Here is a 22,769-nt window from a genome sequence, read left to right on the forward strand (position 1 = left end):
TCTTTTCAACGTCACTCTCTAAAAGGACAATTAATCTTTTAAATGTTTATTTGGGACATTTAAGAGTTTTTTCTTAGCTAGTCTTAGCAAATATTGATAAATAATTATTTGTGACTAGATTAATTAGAAAAGCATGTAATTGTTAAGATTAAGAAAATATTCGCTGACAGTCCTAATTCCTATACTTAATGATTCATATAATGACATATTGTTTGACAGCATGTTTGAGCTTCTGTTTACCATATTTAATGTGCATAAGATAAATAAAAATATAATGTACTTTTCAAGGTGAAATAAAATTGTAAGGAGTAAAATGTACTGTTTTTTCAAAAACAACAAAATGTAACGACAGTGGTGCACAGAAACTCGATTCAAGAGGTGAACAAAGAGATAAGGAAACCGAAGATAAGGAAATACATCAAGTTCCAACCTCGCCCCAGAGTAAAAGAGGGCACAAAACCGTATGTAACCTGATTACCGACCTTGTTCAGCTCATCACTTTAAACTCGTACAAATAAAATCCATAAAGACGACACTGAGGTTTGTAAATCCACCCCTGGACAAGATCCGCTCTCCGCTATCAGTTCATAGCCAAAGCAGTACTGCCGCAATCCTACAAGGGATAGCCTACTTTTCGCCTTTCAGCTGTAGGTTAATGTCGCACATCCGGAGTAATGAGACGTCAGTCAAACCAAAATACTTTCGGGTTGAGATAAGCTATTTATTTTTTACAAAAGTACAAACATATCCATTCACAGAGATCACTTTACTGTTACTTTCCTGTTTAATTAGCCAAAGTCGTGGTTAACAGCAGCTCATTCTCTTGACATTTATGTTTTAATATGTGAAGATGTTATGCGTGTTAAAATGTATAAAGCAGAACTTAATAGTTCCCGGCGTTTTCTTACTTCACACATAGCTATATTGTTCAGTCAAACTGCACTATATGCATTTCTAATATACGATTTGTTTCAAAACTCACAGGCACCCCCCCCCCCCACACACACACAAACACACACACATATATATATATATATATATATATATATATACACACACACACACACACACACAAGTATATATATATATATATATATATATATATATATGTGTTCAAAATTATTCAACCCCCTTGACTTGCAAGACAATTTGCTGTGGAGGATAACATTTTATGAAATCAATTTAACAAAGGCATCAGTAAAGTATTAGAGAAAGTTTGTTAATACACTTTTGAGTGATTCTGAGAATGGAACATTGATGAATCATGATAAAATTCAAATTGACTCTAAACATTCATGTTCAAAATTATTCAACCCCCTTTGTGCAGAATCTTTTATTCTTTAAAATCACCAATAAACGCTGTCTATAAGTGTTTAGAAGCTTCTGTCACCTCTCTACTACAGTTTTGTCCCATTCCACACCTGAAAAAGCTTTCAGATCACTGATAATCTTTGGTTTTCACATTGCCACTGCTTTCTTCAAATTCAACCAGATATGCCTGCAGGAAAGTCCATTGATCATCAGCTTCAGTTTTTGCACTAAAAGCATCACAATTCTTGTCAAAATGGCCTGACACTTTAAAGAATCCATGATGTCCTTCATACAGTCATGATTTTCACTTCCTTCGACAGTAAAGAAACCCCATAACAGGACTGATCCACCTCCAAGTTTGATGATGGAGACGGTGTTCTTCTGCTTATGAGCTTTGCCTTTTTTGCAGCAGACATACCGCTGATCCATGGGTCCAAAAAGTTCCAGTTTGGTCACATCACTCCATAAAACATTCCTCCAGAGCTCCACACAAATGAATTTTATCAAGTTCAAGTTGGCTTTTAGTTCTTCTTGATCAAGAGTGGTATTTATCAAGATGTCTCAACATGAAGGCCATACTTGTCTAGTGTTCTTCTTACACACTGCATTGAAATGGTTTTCCTCCTTTCATCGGGTCATCTTGCAAGTCTTTGGCTGTACATTGCAGGTTTTTTCTCAGTTGCTCTGATTAAACATTTTATGATATTGTGCTTTTTCTTCCACACCCTCAAAGATTTTCTGGTAAAACACACTTTAAGCTAAGGAATAAGGCTGAGAGCTGTCTCTAGAAACTTTCAATGTATTGGAAATCATCATATAGCCTTAGCCTTTCGAAAGTAATACAATATTTCTTCTCCTTTGCTTTTGTGAGATCTCTGTTGACATTTTGCTACTCAAGTTCAATACATGCATGGGCCAAACTGTATGTGTAACAGCTCAAGCTAATTTCTAAAGGCTTAATTGTGTTTTGAGACCGTTTTATTCCCCACCATGCAAATAAGTGATTTAAAAACAGCAATGTTGAATAGGGGTTGAATAATTATGACATAGCAGTATTATTAAAAAATCTTATAACTCAAATATATTACATTATATATTGACAATATCACTTTTAATATGCCTGTGAACTGTTATAGATGCAAGTTTTATTATATCCTGGATCTTCAGAAAAGCTTGTATTTGTAAAGTACTGCAGTCTCTAGGGGGTTGAATAATTTTGAACTCAACTGTACATACATACATACAAGTATATATATCTATATCTATATATAATATCTATATCTATATATAATATCTATATCTATATCTATCTATATATCTATATATATATATATATATCTATAAAAACACAATAACCTGCAACCAGCATAACATACAGTAGGGTGATAACCACCATAGACATTGGGGTGGATGAGTCTGAATAATAAAATATGGCCAAGAATAATATCCAGTGCAAAGTACTTGAAGTATTTTTACCATTTTGAATTGTAATTAACTATTAATTAACAATTATTTAATTCCTTTCAATAAAGAGCCACATCACAACAACTTCACAATGTTTTATTATTTTTTATCATAAATTATGAATGGGCTTGTAATAGTACTCTAATATTTATGTGTAGGTATGGCAAGCCAACAAAGTCTTTTCACTGCAATCTTTTTTTTTTTATCAAACAAACAATAAAACAACAGATCACAGAACTGAAATAAAACTTCAAAACAAAAACCACCACACAAACACTAATGAACTATCAGGTCAAAATAGCTGCTAAAGCTCTTCCACTTTTAGAACAGAATTTTTTTCAGTGGAAGTGAATATCTGATATCTGATAAGGAACATGTAAATGAACACATCTTCAAACGTCAATGAACATTCAACAGGAAAGATGACTATCTGTTGTACCTGAAATGTCTGGGAACCAAAGTGAATTTCAAGGGTTGTTCAACGACTGAAACAATCTACCAAGTGTTTAGAATTCCACGGTCCAGCATTGTTGGCCAAAAACTGCATACTGACTTGAGTTTTGGTCTCCTGATACAGCTGGGCAGCCATCTAGACAGAACAAAGCAGATTAGCAGCTTACGACAACAGACCATATAGCACGAAATGGCACAATCACATACATTCAACCTCAATTTTAACATATGAACCCCAAAAAATGTATGATAAAATAATTTTGACGTGTGAATATTGTTATCCAAACTAAAATAAATGTACATACTTTAGCTTTGCGGTAGGTAGTGAATGACAAAAAGTCATGGTGGCCTGCCAGCGCTGAGACTTTTCTGAAGCAGAAGTACAATGCTCTTTTACAAAGTCTGCTGGATGATCCAGGACCGCTTACAAATGGAGAACTGAAAGAGAGAAATACAAAATAAATTATGGGAACTGAAAGCTAATGAATTTGAGTGGAGTAAAGAAAAGCCTGAATAAGACCACACTCTTAAATAGTGATAGACGTTTTATGCAAATACTTTATTTTAGAGTTACATAATATCAAACTATAGGAGACAACACAATGGATATGAATCTAGGCAAAATGAGTGGTTGAACAAAAACAATACAACATTAAACCATTGACTTGTCATTGAATACTGATTAACGCATTGATTAGAAGTATAAATATCTGCAAAATCTGAAACTAGATTCAGTCTCAAAGTGGCTTGGTTACAAAAGAGCCCCTCAAATATAACTGTTAGAGCATTAAACCTTTGCATAAGAGATGGCTGTCTTAAGCTCGTTTGTTTAGTATGACTGACTTGTTGATTGCAAAACCAGTGGTGCTGTCCAGAATCTCAATACTGGAGTCTCCCAAACACCAGTTGATGCTGAGGTCTTTGCAGTGGTCTGTGTTCTCATCAGGCCCCACATGCTTTCCACTCAGGAAGAAGATGGTGGTTTGTTTGAATGGAGGAGGCAGTGCATCATTCCAGCCCGTGCCCAGACGCTTGTTAATGATATCAGACACTTTCTCTGAGCAGTACTTGGAATCGCCTAGGCAACAATAAAGAAAATGTTCAAGTCCCCCTGGAATGAAAATCAAGTTATTTTGTCAATTTATCTATGTGGTGCTTTTAATTAGCTTTGAGACAAACCATGTGCCAATCCATCAATCAACACCATTGCTGAGTATTTCTCCTTAAAACTGTAGTTTCCCAAAGGCAGTCCCAGAAACGGGGTTTGAAACAGCCATGCGTTTGCTAAGTCACAAAATTCAATAACCAATCATGTTAAGGGATAGACTCCTATCATTAGTATATGGCTTTTTCCATTTATACAAATGTGGCGTGCATAGAGATTGCACGCAAAATATACCTATAGGATTACCAGCACAAAACCAGAAATAAATTTAGTTTAAATCGAGTGGTTTAATGCAAATTTAGAACTGCTAACTTGAATTATAACCCGCGAGTAAAACTAGCCCAGAGTCAGACCCATCTCTCCTGCACTGGCAGCCGCACTTCACGCGCATTGCTCACGGGCGTGAATTAAAAATCACAAGCTTGGATGCATTCGAGTCTTCAAGGCGTTCTGAGGTCACAACATCATCAAAAAGTGACTTTAACGACTGTTACAGTATCCACTGTAGTTGTCCAGTAGTAAAAACTGTTTTATCAGTTATTGTCCGTGGATCACGAGGCCCTGGCTGCTGTGACTGAGTGGAGGAAGGGCTAATTTGCGTATTCATGGATCCATGTATAGTAAATGAGGAAAGGGTGTAGGATTACATTCAAGCTTTTTTAAGTCATGAGAAAATTATTTTCACAAGAAAAACATTTAAATATGTAATTTGTCTGAGTTTTATTTATTTAATAAATACTGTCATTCTTCTCCCTTCTTGCTTAGATTTCAAAATGACTAATCAATCAATATCCAATTACCATATTTGGACACTGAGAGCATTCTGAGAGCATTCTGTCACCTACCAAAGTGAACGGCTTACCAAGTACAATGCTGGTAATGTAGACTGGGTTGATGAAATGAGTCAGTAGCGCCCCTTGCACTCCAGTGACAGTCCAACGGGTGAGTTTGGCACTGTCGGACATGCAACAGATGCGAGCACCCCACACACTTGGAAGCAGGAAGGCAGCAGGGATGAGAGAGCCTTTAGCATGACACTGCAGCTTCAGAGTGGAGTAAGCACTGCTCTGAGACTGTCTGTGGAAAAACAAATCTCTTTTCACCATGTTCTAAATATAATACTCTTAATATACACAATAGAGTTTTCTAATATACACAGTGGAGATCAAACAACAGAGCGTAAACAAAGTAGTTAAACTTACAAAACTATGCACTGAGCTGCTCCTTTGGGGGCTTTGTTAGTGTACAAGTGAAGGTAAATGTGTGGCTTGAGCTGAAGCAGTCGTTCAGATGGAACATTTTCCAGTATGGAGCGCTTCTTCAGCTCTGGATCAGCACTGTAGAACAGCAGGAGCTGCTTGTACAAGTACCTGTGACACCAGACAGGACAACAGACCTTTTTTACACATTTACATTTACAATAGTAGTTTCACTTGCAAATAGCCTAGAAGCAGAAACCAAACATTTCTAAATATATATTGGACACACACTAAAAACAGCATTCATATAAAGCAATTCAAATAAAATCTGTTTTTCTTCCTCAATGCTCTTGGGTACAGAAATATGTCTAGATTTAATTTTCTTGCACCTTTTGAGGGCTCTGCGGGCGATGACAATGGCGTGGCAGTCATGCATGACAGATCCTGTGTAAGAAAGCCAACCACTGCAGCAATTCTGACCTGATCCAAGAGCTACCACTTCATATTCCTCACAGCGCTGCCCACCTGTGTCAAGAACCTCTGACACATGCATCCAATTCATAGAAAATTATACATATTATATTACATATTATATATTTTTGCACACATATACATATACAAATCGTAATGGTTTATACATGCACAATGCAATAAATGTTTCAACATTTGGTTTTCTATTAAATTAAGATAAAATTATAGGTTAACATGTCTGAAATTGAACAAGATAGAGCAAAGGTTACTATTGTGATAGTCTTGGGGGATCAGTAAAAATGCATCGAAAATTACAAACTAAACATGTTTACAAATGAACTGTCAGGGTTTCCTGTTTAAATAAGATAATGGTATAATTTCCAGCTAATATTGCAAATTTTCTTTGTAGAAATTTTTTTTTTCTACTTTTTATTACAAAAGTGATGTGATGATATCAGAGAAAATTTAAAATAATAGTTTTTTTTAAATGTATAATTATAGGATTTATTAAAAAAAAAAACACATTTACAAAAAAATAAATGTAAATTATAAATTTACAAAAAGGGCAAGTACAAATCTGACCTATTGGCCCAACAGAAAAATCTTCCTGCTTCAATCTTTAACCATGCACAGAATGTGGTCTTCTTTGGTTGGCATTGTATCTCACACCAATGTTATTTTGTATGATGGAGATACTATTTTTTGTATCGTTCCTTTTAAATATTTCTTATTTATATAGCTTGCATTTTAAGTGTAGTTTCCAAGATTTAGTAATTTTGGCATTTATTGTCATTTTTATTAGTTACTGTGTATTTGTTATGTTAATAGTTACCTGTAGTTTGTCAGTGTAGTGTTTTCAGTACATCAAGTTAAACTGATTGAAAATTAGAAATGTTACCTCTCACACACTCACCTCTCTCCAGTACAAAAGCAGCGAAGCAGCTCTTAGTGTTGTGGTACTCAGGGGATTCTCTGAGCAGCTTGTCAAAACGTTCAGTACAAACAGCTGTTATGCGACATTTGTGCCAGTCTGTGAACTTCACTAAAAGAGCAAGAGTTTGAGACAACACTGGTAATGAAGAAACATCTGCAACCAAACATATATTGACTTTTTTTTTTTACTAGAAACTCCAGTCAAACCTCCAGTTCTCTGGTCCCTCCGAAGAGAGCTATCTGTATTGTCCTCCAGTATTTCTAGGGTGGTTTCACCTCCTGTAACACTGCTCAGACTCCATGCAGAAGGGGATTCTGGGTCAGAGCCCAGGTCGTCAACTCGGGGTGGAGACTCCAATGACTGGTCTTCTAGGGTCTGTTGTTTCACAGCAGAGGATTCCTCAGTATCAACAAAGTGGCGCAACTCTGGGATGGTGGATTGACTCTCTTCTCCAGTACATGGAGAATCTTCAGACTCATTGCTAGGGGTGAGAGGCCTGAAACTGGCTCTGGGGACGCCAAAGGTGGGCTCCCTCTCAGCGGTAAAGCGCATCATTAGAGTGGCAGCCATTCGTGGAAGCCGCTTCCCCTCTGCATTGATACCGAGATTTGCCATTATCTGCTGAAAGAATTTAAAACATACAGAATTGTAGAATACTGTAAAATTATATACTTTAAAAATGACTGTACTTTACTGAGCCTGAAATATAACAGGTGTATCTCATTTATAGTTTAGGACCTAATGTTAATTTGCCAGTGTGTGACTGATAACGAAATACTAATAACAAACGTTCACATTTGCCTTCCTTACATGTATATAAAAATATACACGAAATAATGAGCTAAAGTGTAGGTGATGGAATAACAAACTGACACTCGTTTAGTTTAACTGCACTTCATTACAAAAGTGCTTGCTAAACGTAAATTCACAAATCAAATTACTTGTAGTGTGTCAAAATGTAACAATACTGTCAAAAAAAGTGAGACATTTCAATAATTACACAGAGTTTCACTGTACCTGATTAGAAAAGCGTCGAGTAATTGGTCAGCAGCTCTTCTTCACCTGTAACGTTGAGGCTCAAAGCTGAGCTAATGATGGGCGGAGCCTGCCTGAGTCACGTGATGAATTAATAAAAAAACATTTTTTTTTAATATATGAAACGTTCAACAATAATAACAAAATAAAAAAAATTTAATGCATTTAATGATTTATATTAAAATAAAACCATAACAAAGCCTTTTTATATATCGAACCTCGGGAAGTTGTGTATATGGAAAGTTAAGGAACTATTTTATGTAAAACTGTTTGCAATATGCAAATAATAACACAGTTAGCATCTCTCCATCCATTTACATGCATTAGACCAGCAGGCGTCACCAGCGGACGTGTATTGATTTGCAGAGCATACTAGATAGCAAATGTAAGCTTACTACATCATAATATAATATGTGCATTTTCTCCTTGTATCATTTTGCCGTGTTTGTGATCTCACTTTATGATTTATGATGTGAAATTATTTTTCTACAGATTACCAAACATGACCATCAGAAGAATATCCCTCCTCCATGACGATCACGCATCCCGCCTGTAATGAAGTCGTTCATCCATTGGCTGAATTCACTTGTCAATCTACATTGCAACAACCGGAAAACAAGTTCGCGTCTTCTATCGGATTGGTCGATAGCATCGCGTTCCCGCCCACTCATCCAATCATTGTGCCTCGTGAATGAAACGTGGTGGCGGTGGCGCGAGTTTTATATTTATTGTGCTTTAGGTCGGCGGGAGATAGAGCTCTGTCTATTGGAGTTTAATTAAATTACATTTCTAGCGTTTGTTCTTTTGGAGAGTGTCGACTTAAAAGCGTTACAATGGATGACTTTGGTGTTTATGCCATATTTGGAGTAGATGAACCACCACAGCAGATCTTAAGGTAACATTCACTGAGATAAACAAACATGATTGGAAATGCATTTAGCTGATTATTTAATGTTGTTTTAATGCAAATTAAGCTGTGCACACTTACATTGATTCAGGTAGTTACGTACATGAAATATATTTAGATTGCTTAATACGTTTTAATATTTTAAAGCAGTCTTAATTAAATACGACCTTGCTGTCTCCCGCCCTGTAAAGTTCTTGCGCAACTACAAACATGTGCACAGTATCAACAGTACTGCAGCTACTTGTGTAGCTAACCATGTTAAACCTATGTTCTTTATATGAGCTGATTGTGTTCTTCATCATTTATTTCCCACAACAGGCGTGAAGGATGGCAGAGTTCAATTGAGATCCAGCCTGGTGTCCATCTGATGGTTCTCTTCAGCAGAGGAGACTGGGGAAAGAGAGATTCAGTCTCTGTGGAACTGGCTGATGAGATGAACATACCCATTAATATGGGAAAACTAACACCATTCAATAAGTACGTTAGCCATTTTTCGTTAAATCGGTCTAGTACGATTTAATATTAACCCTTAATCCGTAACTAAACCTTTCCTCTTCTCAGATGTCTGTCATGGGAATCTGGTGAGGATGGTGTCTGGTCCAGTGGAGCAACCTTAACTGTAAAACTCATTGGGGTGAGAGACAGTTCAAGCTCCGTTTCATTTTGTGTTACACAACAAAGCCCAGATAAAATCTGGAGACTTGTATCTTCTGTGCTGATTTTTACAGTGAGAATGAAATGGAAATTCGTCAGTTTCTAAGAGCATAAAACATGTTGATTTATTTGAACTATTCATCAATGTCATAACTAAATCTTCGGGTGAACACATTACATTTCTTTCTAGTGATGTATGCCAGTCTTCTTCAGTCATTTAGCCTACTTAAATCCTTTCCCTTTCTTGCAATCGACTTCATGCTTCAGTCAATAGATAGAACCAAGTACTTGTCAATCATCCATTTCACTTTGATGTAACTCACAAAACTGAAGATCTGTCACAGCTTCCATTTCATCATGACTCTGTTTCCGTTACTAGTCAAAGATGTTACAGTCTTTACTGAAAGTGTAATCAGATTATCCGTAGTATATGAGATATAAGATGTAATGCATTTTGTGTGAAGACTTTGGATCTGTGCATACAGTAATTGACCCATGATCCTGTTTTCCAAAGGGTACGACAGAGCTTTTGGATCCGGGGCTGACTCTTTCACAGATGGAATGCACTCCAGAGGTGAGTTTAACCTGCCTTAGTAAAGGCGATTTATACATCTGTGTCAAAACTAGGCCTTAGGTTGTGCGTTGCCTGACATGCACCTCTCCAAAAATGTCACACCTCTCACTCCGTATGTATTTAAGTTAGGTGTGTGTTTTATGCACTTTTATATTTTTTATTTTACAGCATATTTAAAATAAAATGAAGCAAATAAAAAGTGTCTTGTCCTTTTTTTTTTTATAAAAATTAACATTATACATCACTTTGTTGTCCGTGGCACACAATTTTGTTCTGCCATGGTACAAGTCCATTGAAGATTTTGGAGATTGAAAGAATGGCGTCTGTTCTGTTGTTTTCTTTTTTTTTAAATAAATGATCTGTTCTTTGTTATTTACTTGCTGCTGTCACGGCTGCTGCTTCTTGAGCTTTTGTCTTCAGTGTCTTCTCATTTCATTGTTTCCAGTGCATTCCCGCAGTACCTGCATTAAGAGAGTGTCCAGGCAAGAGGAAGCGATCTCCAGGACAGGAGGAGGAGGAAGTTAATGAAGGTAGAGGGAAGGAGAACATCTGCCCTAAGGCCTCTGAAAAGGTGACGCCTCAAAGACAGAGCAAGAGCAATCATCGTGGAGGTCAGACACGTCTCTTCTCACAAAAGGAGGAACAGACTGCTACTTCCAGTTCTCAGAGCCACAAAGCTAAAGGCAAGCAGGCCAAAACCCCCTCACAAACTGGTGAGTGAATATTTTCATTGCGTAAATGTGGAACATGTACACGAGTAACATGAATAATGTGGTATGGTAGTTATTGTATGTTTAACACTGTCTTTTCAGCTCCCCTGGACAAGCCGTCAGGCCGTTGGGGTCAAACTCTCTGTCCCATTGATCCTCAGACAGCAATTCTGATTGGAGGACAAGATGCCAGAATGCAGTTCTGCAAAGACCCCATTTGGAAACTGTGCACGGGTAAGTATTTCACATTGACTCATGTCAGTAGATTGTAATATGCTTTTACTTGGTAGATGCAGCTCTGCTCTTAATATTTTTTCAGAGGATCTTTCTTGGGTACCTGCTGAAACCCTTGCAGAAGGACCCACCCCTGAGGCCCGCATTGGTCACACAGCGACCTATGACCCAGAATCTAAGCGGATCTTTGTGTTTGGTGGCTCCAAGCATAAGAAATGGTTTAATGACGTTCACATACTAGACACACAAACCTGGCATTGGACTTTGGTTGAGGTTAGTCTGCAATTGATTCTCAGATTGACAACAAAACCCTTTAAAACATTCACAGAAATATACAGTATTACTGTAACACATGTTTAGGCACATAATATTTATTTTTGTGTCATAGATATCATCTGGTTTTAGGTTCTGAAAATACTATGAAGCTGACTTGAATTTCATTTACTCCTTTAGGCGCAAGGTAAAGTGCCTCCTCTGGCCTACCACAGCTGCAGTATGTTTCGAGGAGAGCTCTTTGTGTTTGGAGGAGTGTTTCCTCGCCCACACCCAGAACCAGACGGCTGCAGTGACTCCATCTACATCTTTAACCCTGAAATGGCCATCTGGTATCAACCTATTGTCAATGGAGATAAGCCTGCGCCACGCTCTGGGTAGGGAACTTAAGTTTTTTATTCAAAGTTGCATGATGTAATATTTAATTAACTGCATGACTGATGTTTTCAGCTGTACTGTGCATGTGTTTTTGTTTTTGATTTGTTTGTGCAGGCACTCAGCATGTGTGATGCAGGGGAGGATCTTTGTGTTTGGAGGATGGGACACTCCTGTATGCTTCAATGACATGTTCATGCTAGACCTTGGTAAATACTGCAAGAATTGTAAATGTTACAATATTTATTAGATTCTTAATTCAGGTGTTATCTAACTGGGGAAAATAAGCAATAACGTAATGTTCATCACCACTAATAAAAGTCATTTTATTACTATTGCTTGAGTCTACAAGATTCAACACTTTATATTATTTCTAGTTTTAAACCGTTATAATTCAATAGATCTGTCTAGATTTTTCTGCATATTTAATACCTGATATGACTCATAGTGTTTTCACACATTAATTACTAAAGGTGTTCTTTTAGTCAGCCTAAAATACCACACTGACACCACCTATTTCAGGTCTGATGGAGTTTTCTGTTGTGAAGACAAGTGGAACCGCCCCGTCTCCCAGAAGGTATTTAAAAATTATTTACACTGAGTAAATTGTCACAAAGAATAGTTTGTTCTTTAAGTCATGGTCTCTGCTGCAAATTAAATAAATAATAGAAATTAAATCAGTTGCCTTATGGGTACATGACTGAATATATCTTGATCAGCCTAGATGTACTGAGTATTTGACCTCTGACCCTTACTGTATCGCAGCTGGCATGGCTGTGCGGTTCTTTCAGACTGCAGCTTCCTGATTCATGGGGGCTACAATGGGAACAACGCATTGAGTGATGCATTCGTCTTCAACACAGGTAAGAATAAGGTTTTATGCCCCAATTCCATAGCCAGGACTGTCATTGTTACTATATACTCTACTGTTCAAAGGTTTTTCAAAGATTTTTGTTGTTGAAAATATTTTATACATACCAAAGCTGCATTCATTTGCTCAAAAACAGAGTAAAAGTAATATGAAATAACAGTTTACAATGAGCTTTGACATAAAATTTTATTCCTGAATATTTTGCATTACTACACTTAAGTATTCTTCAGAAATCATTATAACATGCTGATTACATGCTGATTTTGTGGAAACTGATGCATTTTTTTTCAGGATTGATCAATATAAAGTTAACAGCATTTATTTAAAAATGTAAATATTTTATAAAATTGTAAATGTATTTATTTACATGTAAATGCCTAGAGTAAAATTATTAATTACTTAAAAATAACAGAGACAATTTTTTAAAGATTATATTTATCCTGGAGTATAAAGACAGCCTTCTTTCTCTTTCTCTTCAGACACTAGTTGCTGGTCCTCTCTGGCTTGTCCCCAGCTCAGTTCTGTACCCCGAGCTGGACATTCTATCATTACTATGCCCACAATATTCAAAAAGGTAAAAACATTCAATTCAAATTATGAACAGCTTTATCAAGTGGCTTCAGTTCATTATTTATAATAATTGTCTTTGTTTTACAGGGATGTACAGATGAACAAGAGGAACTTCCAGAGTCAGCCCCACAAACACTTCTGGTTTTTGGTGGTGGTGACAACGAAGGGAGCTTCTTCTCTGACCTTTTCACCATCCCAGCAGAGGAGCTACTAGACTAAACGTTTGATCAAGAGTTGGGTTTACATGCATTTTTGTGTGTGCGTGTTATCTCATTGATATTTGTTTATGTAAAGAGGGTATGTTACACTTTCATTCAGGTATCTGCATTATGTCCTCATTTGTTTGAGAGTGGACTGTTTCCTAAATAGAATTAGTTAATCGCACTGTTATTTACCCACCCTAGACTGGTTTTGAATGTGTTCTGTTCTTCTATAGAACATCAAAGAACAAATGTAAAAGTCTTCAGTTTTTTTTTTTTTAAGAAAACCATAGTGACAATGACTCCCAAATCCAATATGCCAAGTCCATTTTTGTTCTGTTATATTGCACGTCTTCTAAAGCCATAAATTGGCTGTTGAAAAAAAGACCTAAACTAACAGCTATCATGGAGACATTATGACCTCAATTCTGATTTAAGAACTATGATGATTGATTTGTGAAACCCTAAAATCCAATTTTGTTTCTCACAGAAAGTGCTCTAGTGTAGTGTAAAGATTCTTCAGAAATTCTCATTTTGTGCACTACACAAATTAACAGCACTTGTTTATGGATTTACATAAGGGTGAGTAAACAATGACAGGTTTTTAATTTGGGGTTCAACGATTCCTTTATGTGTCAAAGATGGAGTCATTTTGTGATTTCACACACCCTCAGATTTTACCTGTGAAAAGCTTCGTGATGTGGGTTTTGTATATAATCTTACATGCCTAGTTTTAGACTTAGATTTTTTAAGATTTTTTGGTTTGTTCTTTTTAAATGGCTGTAAATGTATTCATACCGTGTATAATTCTATCTGTAAATACCGTTGCAGCAGACCTGTTCAAAATTAAATGTTCTTTTGGAAATTCAAATGCCTCTATGCTTCCGTTGTTTCAACACTTCTCACACAATCACACAGCAGGTCAGGCACACAGATGCCATTTCTTGTGTCCAGGCATCTGCTCGATTTCAAAATCTCCACGGTAACAACGACCGCATGATGTCACCCCACGTCTACAGTCGCCTTTACTGCCGCGAATACCGCAGTATGCGAGCACCGACTGACGCCTAGAGGATCCGCCGCCGCCCCTCCCTGCTCTGCCCCCCTACGCTCGCTCCGGAGATCGGCCATGTTGCCTCGCGCTTGTTCCGGTATCAGGCACGAGCGTTTGAGCAGCTCGGCCGCAGTACGACACCAATCCTCCTCCACTTAAACCAAGGAACCCGTTTCAGCACAGCCCCGAAGCCAATCATGGATTATACTAGCTGACTCTGGATGTTTGTCTTTGGACGCGAGCCCTCAGACGTTTCCTTTCATTCAAAAACCGTTTGTCACCGGGATCCAGTGAGTGGCTGAAGACGGTTTCGTGGATACTGAGGGTTTTTCGCGATTGATCTTTTTTTTTTTTTTAAACCCGTCTTTGGTTTGCCAGTCTTTCGTTATCATCACTCACGGTTGTTTTGTCTTTACATCCGTGTTTAGTTGTTTCGTTTATCTCAAACTGACGGTTGAGGTATTTTCACCTTTATTGACACTTTCTTTTTGAAGGTCGGTAAAATTGTGATATTTGGCTGGTCTAACACGTAATATCGCACGCAGAGAGACCCTTTTCGTTTGCTCATTCTCTATCACTGTCATTTATGGGAGGATATGAATTGTTTTTAAACTCTCGCTCATTCGGTTGGGAAACGAATATAAATGTAAGTGAGCTCCATGTTAGTCTCCCTGAGAAGACTTCAAATCCTTCATAAATCCTCCTCAAGGACCTGCTGTTTATTTTCAACTGGAGACTTCAAAACAAGTTTTTTTTTCTCCTCTTCACATATGGACTGATGTTGGGCTTCAACTTGTTGATCTGTCTGCGTGGCTAGTTCAGGCTAGCTAGCAGCACTGATTAATTCTGTCAACTCAGACGAATAGCTTCTAACGACAAGCTTATAAATGCTTGTCAACCACTGAAAACGATCTTGCATTTACATTTCCTCCTTTTGCCCTGTTTTTGAGAATCTCTGGGCGAAAATGTCAACCCGGCCTCAAGGAGTAGGTGTTATAGAGACTTCATCCAGCCAGGTGAGCCATATCTTCACACTGACCGCACAGAAACTATACATTAATGTGTTTTTGGTGTTGGGAATTACGTCATGCTTGCTTTTCTATTGAACTGTGTTTCGCTCATGCTTGCTGGGCTATAAGACAGGTGACTGGAAGAAAAAAAAAACTTTGTTCAGGAAAAGTTTCCCTGACTCAACATGTTCCCATAGCTGTTAACTGATAGGCTTGTCGAGGCTACATTCATGGTCCTCACTGTAGATGTTTTAAATCTGGTGTCTTTTATGGCTTATTTAATCATGTCTTTTTCTGTAATTTTGTTCAGTGGAGAAACTGAAAATCCTATCTATTCCTCATACTAATAATCAATGTCCACTGATATAACAATGAGTCGAGCCAATGCTGATGAAGTTAACAAGGTGTTTAGACCCATCTATTGCAGTGGTTCTCAACCAAGGGGCCGGGGCCCGCTGGGGAGCCTTAGCAAACATCCACGGGCGACCACAAGATGGCTTAAATGTCTAAAATCAGGCAAAATAAATACAAACCTCCAAGATGACTTAAAATAAAACCAGCTTTAATAAGCTAAACTAAAAATCAAGATAAAAAAAAAAAATCTCTCCCAATGTTGTGGAATTCAAGAATTTAATTATTTTAATTTTAATTATAAGTATTTGCTTATTTTAATATGCGGATATTGATAATTTTCTCTAAATTAATAAGAAGCAGACTTCCAAGAGGCCTCAGGATGGATTTAAAATAAAACAAAACAGGCTTAAAAATAATTTAAAACAATTCAAATTCAAGATTAATTTTAATTACTTTTAAATTATAATTCTTTTAGTTACTTATTGTAATATATGGGCACTCCTAAATTCTGTACTTTAACAAACGAAGGACATTCATTTAAATGTTTGAACAGGTTTAGAACCACTAGTCTATGAGGAAATCAGTCAACAGGTAGTGTGTTGGATTTGGGAAACATGAAGACCATAGGCAGTGAAAATAGCCAGCCTTGCCCCTCTCAATGTGATGAGGCAGAGATTGCAGCACGAGTGCCAGAGGACAGAAAATTGAGCCATTCAGAGTGAGGAGGACAGTTTCAGTGCTCATTTTAACTCATGCCAGTGTGACTAATGCTGACTGAGCTTCATACAATACAGGCAGCACTAATGTGTGTGTTTTCCTTTAAGTGGCTTAATGAAAAGCGAAGGACTTTATATCCTTATCCAGATCTCCGGATGCCCTCTCCAAGATCTCTAACCTCTTGCTCAGAGTGTGTCTGTTTTAGCAGAGGAAGAGTGTGAGGAGTGAATCACTGGTGTTAATCATACTAGTGAGATTGTGTGTGAGTTTCAGCCTGCTATGTAGGAGGAGAGCTATGAAAATGTGTTATTATTTTGCATTATCCACCATTGGGGTGGAGCAGGCGCAGGGAAGGATGCTTTGCATAAAAAAGATCGGACACGTGACAGTGTGTTTATGTTTATGACTTGGACCGTGTTTTGCATCTTTGGAAGTTTTATCTGTCACTCACTCTGCTGTTTCATTATTTTAATATACATGGAACACACAAACATGATTTTCTTTCTCCATATAACTCTTCACAGACCTTCATGTTCAGCCTGAATTGAGGCCTGTTTGGCCTGTGACTCTGTTCTCCAGCTTTACAGCATCCATGTCTGAAAAGCACACCTCCTCAATAAGTGTTAACACAGGGTTTCCTTGTTCTCAGTAACTCAGTGTGTCACCTTGCTGATACTGTGACCTGACACCACAGGCTTGTGTTACAGATCCCTGAAATCCCAGACCCCACTAACACAGATTTAGGAGATAGAGAGAGAGGAAGGGCGTTCACCTGTTTCTCACCCTCTGACCTCTGTGTTCTGATGTTTTTGCTAAATGATGTGGTTCGGGAACTCTGTGTCCGTGAAGTTAACATACAGTCCAAATGGCCACCATTTGCTTCTTATAAAATGTTTTTTGGTCAAACCATAAGCAGTTAATTATTGCATGTTGTTCCGAAAGGAAAATGTTTTTCAAAATATAGTTGCTGTCTCTGAAATGTCTTTTCAGGTGACGTCAGCTATGCTGCATGTGGTGCACATCATGCTAAATAATATAGCTAAAGCCATATAGCTGTATAGGATTTGTTTTAAGCATATGGCAGGCAATGCAGTAATTCACTGCTAATGTAATAAAGATTTTAGTGGGTTTATATGAATTTTTTTGGCCAAAACTGATATATGTTTAATTTAGTGTTGTCAAAAGACCTGGTACTTTAGTACCAAGTCGGTACTAAAATTTTTTAAATGTGACGGTACCAGGTTTCTGTAAGTACCGGTAGTACCGAGGTCCCGTTCAAACCCGGTTCAGCGCTATGATTTCCGCGAAGCAGAAAACGAGGACGGAATCTCAAAATCCAGTCATGAAAATGAAACTTACATTTTAATATGGACAGTCATGGAATTTGTCAAAGTTAGAATAAATTAATCAAATCAAATCTCCATATGGACCAGTATCTGTAAATGTTAAGCCGCAAATGTTGCTTGAAATATGAATCCGTGTTCTGCGCGTCTCTGTGTGAATTAATGAATGGCAGAGACGTGCGGGTTTGTTTACTACATAGACCGAAGCGCAGTGTTTCAGCATCTGAGCTTCAGAGTTCTCTCTCCATCTTTTCAGTTTCTCACACATGCAAAAGAGAGAAAGAGCGAGAGTCTTACCACGCTGAATCGACACACTATATGTAAACTATTCTTTATTGTCTTTTCCTGTAATGGAGTTCATTTAGAATTATTCATATTCATTTTTGAACAAGCAGAAGACGGTAGTGGGCGGAGCTAATGCGCAAATGACAATTTCATTAGCTGGCGCTGATTTAGTACCGTCCCTGTTTTGATTTCAGCAAATCAGTTTGACCGAACGCAGACAACGTGATTAATATTCATGAACCCAACAGCTCATCAATTCATAGTGCATCGGATATACATTAGTATGATCGTAGAATTAGTAGTAGTATTATCTTTTAATAATAATTAATATGATCTATTACTATTTTTTTTTACAGAAACCATCAATGACCAAAAATATCTTAAGCATCACCACCAGTCTTAAGTTCAGTTAAAATGACAAATATGCATTCATTAGGCCTAAAAGTTCTAATTTTTACGTAAAGGCATAGTGCTAGAAATATTACTATTATTATTTTTTTAAGAAATAAATCACAATATTTCTTCCATGTTTTAATTTTAATAGAAAATCCCTTTACCAGAAATAAAATGTTTAAATTTCATAAATTAAAAGACAAATTAAATTAGGGTGAAACTTGTTTACTGTTTTTCATAATTATATAACTTGTAGAAAAACTTAAAACACATTTGTAAATAAGTATAAAGAATGGCATTGGTTTTATTTTTAGTGCTAAAAAGTTTTTTTTTAAATTAGCATATTTTTGTGTTTTGCTTTGGTACCAAAATTGGTACCGAGAACCGTGGATTTTCACTGGTATCGGTACCGAATACTGAAATTTTGGTACCGTGACAACACTAGTTTCATTTAAAGATAGTAAATAGCACATTCTGCAATTAAAATTAGATTTATGTTACATAATATGTACTAAATTAGAAGGAAATCATTTAATCTGAAAGGTCTACTCAAAAGTGGTTGCCCAAATTGCAATTTCGCCTTTGGTCTGACTTCTGAAATGTAACACCAGCTTGAATTTGCTGTGTTATTTGGAAATGTACCACATCGCCAATGATGTTGATTGAAGTGAAGATGTTTTGGTAATTTTTGGCCATTGTTTACCTGCTATGTGTACTGAACTGTCACTAAGCTTTTATGAATAGGGATGGGTATTAAGGTTTTAACGGTATTACTACTCTTACCGATACTGCTTAACGGCCCGGGACTTTAACAGTATTCTTATCGGTACTTTGTGTTGTGTTACTTTGTGTTGTGTTAGGGGCCGTTCACATATCGCGCCTAAAATGCGTGGAAAACCTTTCTTCTTCTTTCCAAAGCGTTGCGAAGCAACCTGCTCTCTCTATGAAGACGCGGACATTTCAGCAATGGATAAATGCATTTGCAGCACTAAAAACTGCTAGATCTCACAGACAAACGTCTTAATATGATCGCACATTAGAAATGTTTGGTGAGATAAAATGTGCACGATAACATTATTAAGCAAAAATACATAGTACATAAATTTTTTCCCCTCCAGTACCGAAAGCAGAATCGATAGCGTCAGATCTTACTGATACCACGGTCTTTCATAATTTAGCCCCGGGGCCAGTTTAATACCCGGTTTCGGTACCCATCCCTATTTATGAATATATCACTATTTTGTGGATACTCTACTCAAAAATGTAAATTCAGTCCTCATGTACTGACCCACAAATGTCCCAGCTTTTTGTTCATACAGTAAAAAGTCGATTGGGTCCAACAATAGTTGAGAAATCACAGCCTTTTGTACTGTATGAACAAAAAGTTTGGAATGAAATGAAGATGAGTAAATAATGACAGAACATTTATTTCTCAAATGCAAAATGAACATCTTTTTGCCGGTTGTGATTTATAATGACCGTCATTGTTTCTGCTTACTGCTGTCGTTTTTGTGAACTTTTAGAAATGTCTTTGCACCTGCCTGGTTTTACAGCTCACATCTTGGCGAAGTCCTCAAAAAGCGTTCTGTGCTGTTCAATCTGGTGTGCTTTGTTTGGACATCCTCCATAGTAGCACAGATCTCTGTCAGGTCCGTTTGACCCTGATCAGTCTCAAAGACTCACTTTTCCACTGCAGTGATTTACTCCATTAGAACTTCTCGCTCCACTAGACAGATCATTTCAACGGAATAAAAAACTTTTTTTTAAATGCCAGCAATTTATGTTTGTGAAAGAAATAATCCTGATATTATCCATTCAGTCAAAACTGATCTGCAAGGACTAGATAGCATTGCAGGTATGTAATCTTTTGAGATGCTTGGATATAAACAGTCCATTGTGTAAAGTTGGCTCGCAAACGACAAATAATAGTAATTCCTGGATTTATAAATCATATGCAAATGCTTCTTTAGGATGCTATCATCTTGTCGCTTCAGCCGCTCTGTTATATTGTTGTTTTTATCTGGAGTGGAACATGGCTCTCAGTGTTTCAATTCTGATTAGAATACTGCCTCACAGTCGTCACTTAAGGAAATAAAAACATCTTTTAGATGTGGTTTCTATAAACACGTCCTTTCCCACACGTCCCTTTAAAATTGGTTTCAGGTTTATCCATGTTTTATATACACAAACAAAAGCCAGTATTGACATAGAGAAGAATAGGAAAGTGCAGGTGAAAGAGCAGGTTATAAAGTCATAAAGTATGGGTTGCCATGATCTTAGGGCTTTTTCATCGTCAGTCTCAAATGGTTGATTCTCTTAGACAAGAAATAAAAAAACGTTTCTACATAATTTAAGTCACCACAAGATATTGAACTGCATCCACGTGTTCTCGGCCTTTGTGAGGGGATTAGGTGTGGTTAAATCTCAAGGGGTGGACGACATGACGTTAGGCTCACTGTCATTGCTGATAAATTACTAGACAGAACATCACCATGTAATCAGCTCTGTGGAAATGGCTCCCATTCAGGTCCTGGAGGCTTACATGGCTGAAGCCAAGACCAACAATACAGCGATCCGACCACATTAGATTGTCTTGCTGTGTTTTCTCAGATATGTTGTAATTTATTTCTATAGTGGAATGAGCAAATTAATTGGGCTAGAACAGTTTACAATAGCTTTTGAGCAGTTTTTTTTCTCCCAACTATTTTTAATGATTATTGGTGGTTGCTGCCACATTATTGGTGAGATTGATCCGGAGTTCTAGTGACCTTTATGTTACTGGATTAAAATAAAATCATCTTTGTTAAAGTAAGACCTTACGAGGAGGAGACGGACCACTAATTTCTGTTTGAGAAAACAATACAACAACTTTAGAAAATAAAGTTTTGCCTTTCAATTAAAAGAAATTTAATGTTTGTTTACTGTAGAATGCACATGCTCATTTGCTGGGCCTGGATTTTGTGATGCCATTGTTGGAAGATTTGATTGCTGATTGGATATTGTTATCAAAACATCTTGGTAAACAGTTTTAGAGATTTTAGCCTTTTCCTATACAGAAGCTGTACTTGTTTAACTGTTGCCTACATATAAAATTATCACAGAGTGAAGTGGCTTGCTATAAAGAAACTTTGGCCATATCTCTAATATGACATTTCTTATTTTGTCCATAGACGTCCCACATTGATTTTTCTGGGGTAGCATACCGCACTCTCATAAAACATAGATGATCAGTTCAGTAGTGAATCACTTCCTGACTGGATTTGTTTCAGCAAAAGTGAACCATACTGTTATTCACATTAGGCAAATCTGTCTTTAAACACCGATCTTCAAACCTCATGATCAAGTCACAAAAAGCTTGAATGTAAAAGTGCCCAAAGACATGAAGTCACAGCATAACTGTTGGTTGCAATCAGTGTGCCACAGGTGAGTAAATTCAGTTGCATGTGTAATGAATCAGTCAAGTGGGGGTCAACAACATACCAGCCCATGCCACAACATGTTTAGACATTGTTTGTTTTAGTAATGAATGTTCAAATTTCATTTGTACATTATGTGGAAGTTTTATTTAGTAAAATATTTGTTTAATTGCTTTAATAATTGAAGGTTGCAAAACTATCAGCGATATATTTGTACATTTTTTCCCCCCACTTCCTTAATCATTGTGGTAAGCATCATTAGGTTGACCTCAGGTACTTGTATTGACATATAGGATACTATAATAGTGTATTCAAGAAAACATTTTAATTGCACATCTTTTGTTGGTTGTTTCTTATGTTGTTGTTCTTAATTCAAATTTAAAAATTAAATTAAATTACTATCTTTTTATTTATTTTTTCATATATACAGTATGAAATGTTTGTCTATTCCTTTGGCAGTTGTCTAAAATGTAGAATAGGAAAGTCAGTAGAAATACTGTAAATACTGTAGGAAATATTCAAAGAGGGCAATCACCTCAACTTTTCCATTGACATATCTTTGAAACCGCCACACCCAAACAAATGAAATAATCCTAAAAAACCAAGAGACCAGATTTACCTTTCGGGGGAGGAATTTGAATACTGTCAGAAAGTGAAAAGTTTGGATGTGTTTGGGAACACGAGGTTGGGCGGCTGAAGATTGAGTTTAAAAGACTGCACACAGTGGACTATAAACCCTGTTTAGCTCCCTGACCTTCAGCAGCTCGAACAGGGCTAACATTTACACACGGCTTTGC

The 22,769-nt window shown here is 37.0% G+C and overlaps 3 protein-coding genes across 11 annotated transcripts in view; 2 read left to right on the top strand and 1 right to left on the bottom strand.

Moving 5' to 3' along the window:
* Positions 1-2,840: 2,840 nt before the first annotated feature.
* Positions 2,841-8,106, bottom strand: adad2 (adenosine deaminase domain containing 2). Of its 2 annotated transcripts, none has more exons than XM_059528553.1 (9): positions 8,015-8,106; positions 7,204-7,615; positions 6,977-7,105; positions 5,982-6,132; positions 5,596-5,763; positions 5,256-5,470; positions 4,072-4,306; positions 3,534-3,666; positions 2,841-3,364 (listed from the first exon to the last, which is right to left on the bottom strand). In XM_059528553.1, exons 2-9 carry the CDS (start codon positions 7,610-7,612, stop codon positions 3,254-3,256), a joined length of 1,551 nt encoding a protein of 516 aa, XP_059384536.1. In that variant the 5' UTR covers positions 7,613-7,615; positions 8,015-8,106; the 3' UTR covers positions 2,841-3,253. The 2 variants fall into 2 exon arrangements, with proteins under 2 accessions (XP_059384536.1, XP_059384527.1); XM_059528544.1 differs by having other exon boundaries at positions 2,842-3,364; positions 7,204-7,618.
* A 611-nt stretch (positions 8,107-8,717) lies between these two features.
* krcp (kelch repeat-containing protein) lies at positions 8,718-13,460 on the top strand. The gene is made up of 13 exons (XM_059528534.1): positions 8,718-8,927; positions 9,258-9,416; positions 9,501-9,573; positions 10,108-10,167; positions 10,613-10,880; positions 10,980-11,111; positions 11,197-11,384; positions 11,565-11,761; positions 11,877-11,968; positions 12,282-12,336; positions 12,525-12,622; positions 13,110-13,204; positions 13,288-13,460. Exons 1-13 carry the CDS (start codon positions 8,866-8,868, stop codon positions 13,417-13,419), a joined length of 1,611 nt encoding a protein of 536 aa, XP_059384517.1. The 5' UTR covers positions 8,718-8,865; the 3' UTR covers positions 13,420-13,460.
* Positions 13,461-14,344: 884 nt separating this feature from the next.
* The window catches only part of mark2b (MAP/microtubule affinity-regulating kinase 2b), a 48,709-nt gene continuing 40,284 nt past the window's right edge, over positions 14,345-22,769 (top strand). For 2 of the 8 annotated variants that reach the window (XM_059528572.1, XM_059528586.1), the window contains exon 1: positions 14,350-15,470. In XM_059528572.1, coding sequence (XP_059384555.1) covers positions 15,420-15,470 — 51 coding nt within the window. In that variant the 5' untranslated portion in view covers positions 14,350-15,419. Of the gene's footprint in view, positions 15,471-22,769 lie in introns of all 8 variants that reach the window. The other 6 variants (XM_059528603.1, XM_059528594.1, XM_059528617.1 and 3 more) reach the window with 5 other exon arrangements.

This window comes from Carassius carassius, chromosome 3 (assembly GCF_963082965.1).
Source record: "Carassius carassius chromosome 3, fCarCar2.1, whole genome shotgun sequence".
Classification (NCBI taxonomy): Eukaryota; Metazoa; Chordata; class Actinopteri; order Cypriniformes; family Cyprinidae; genus Carassius; species Carassius carassius.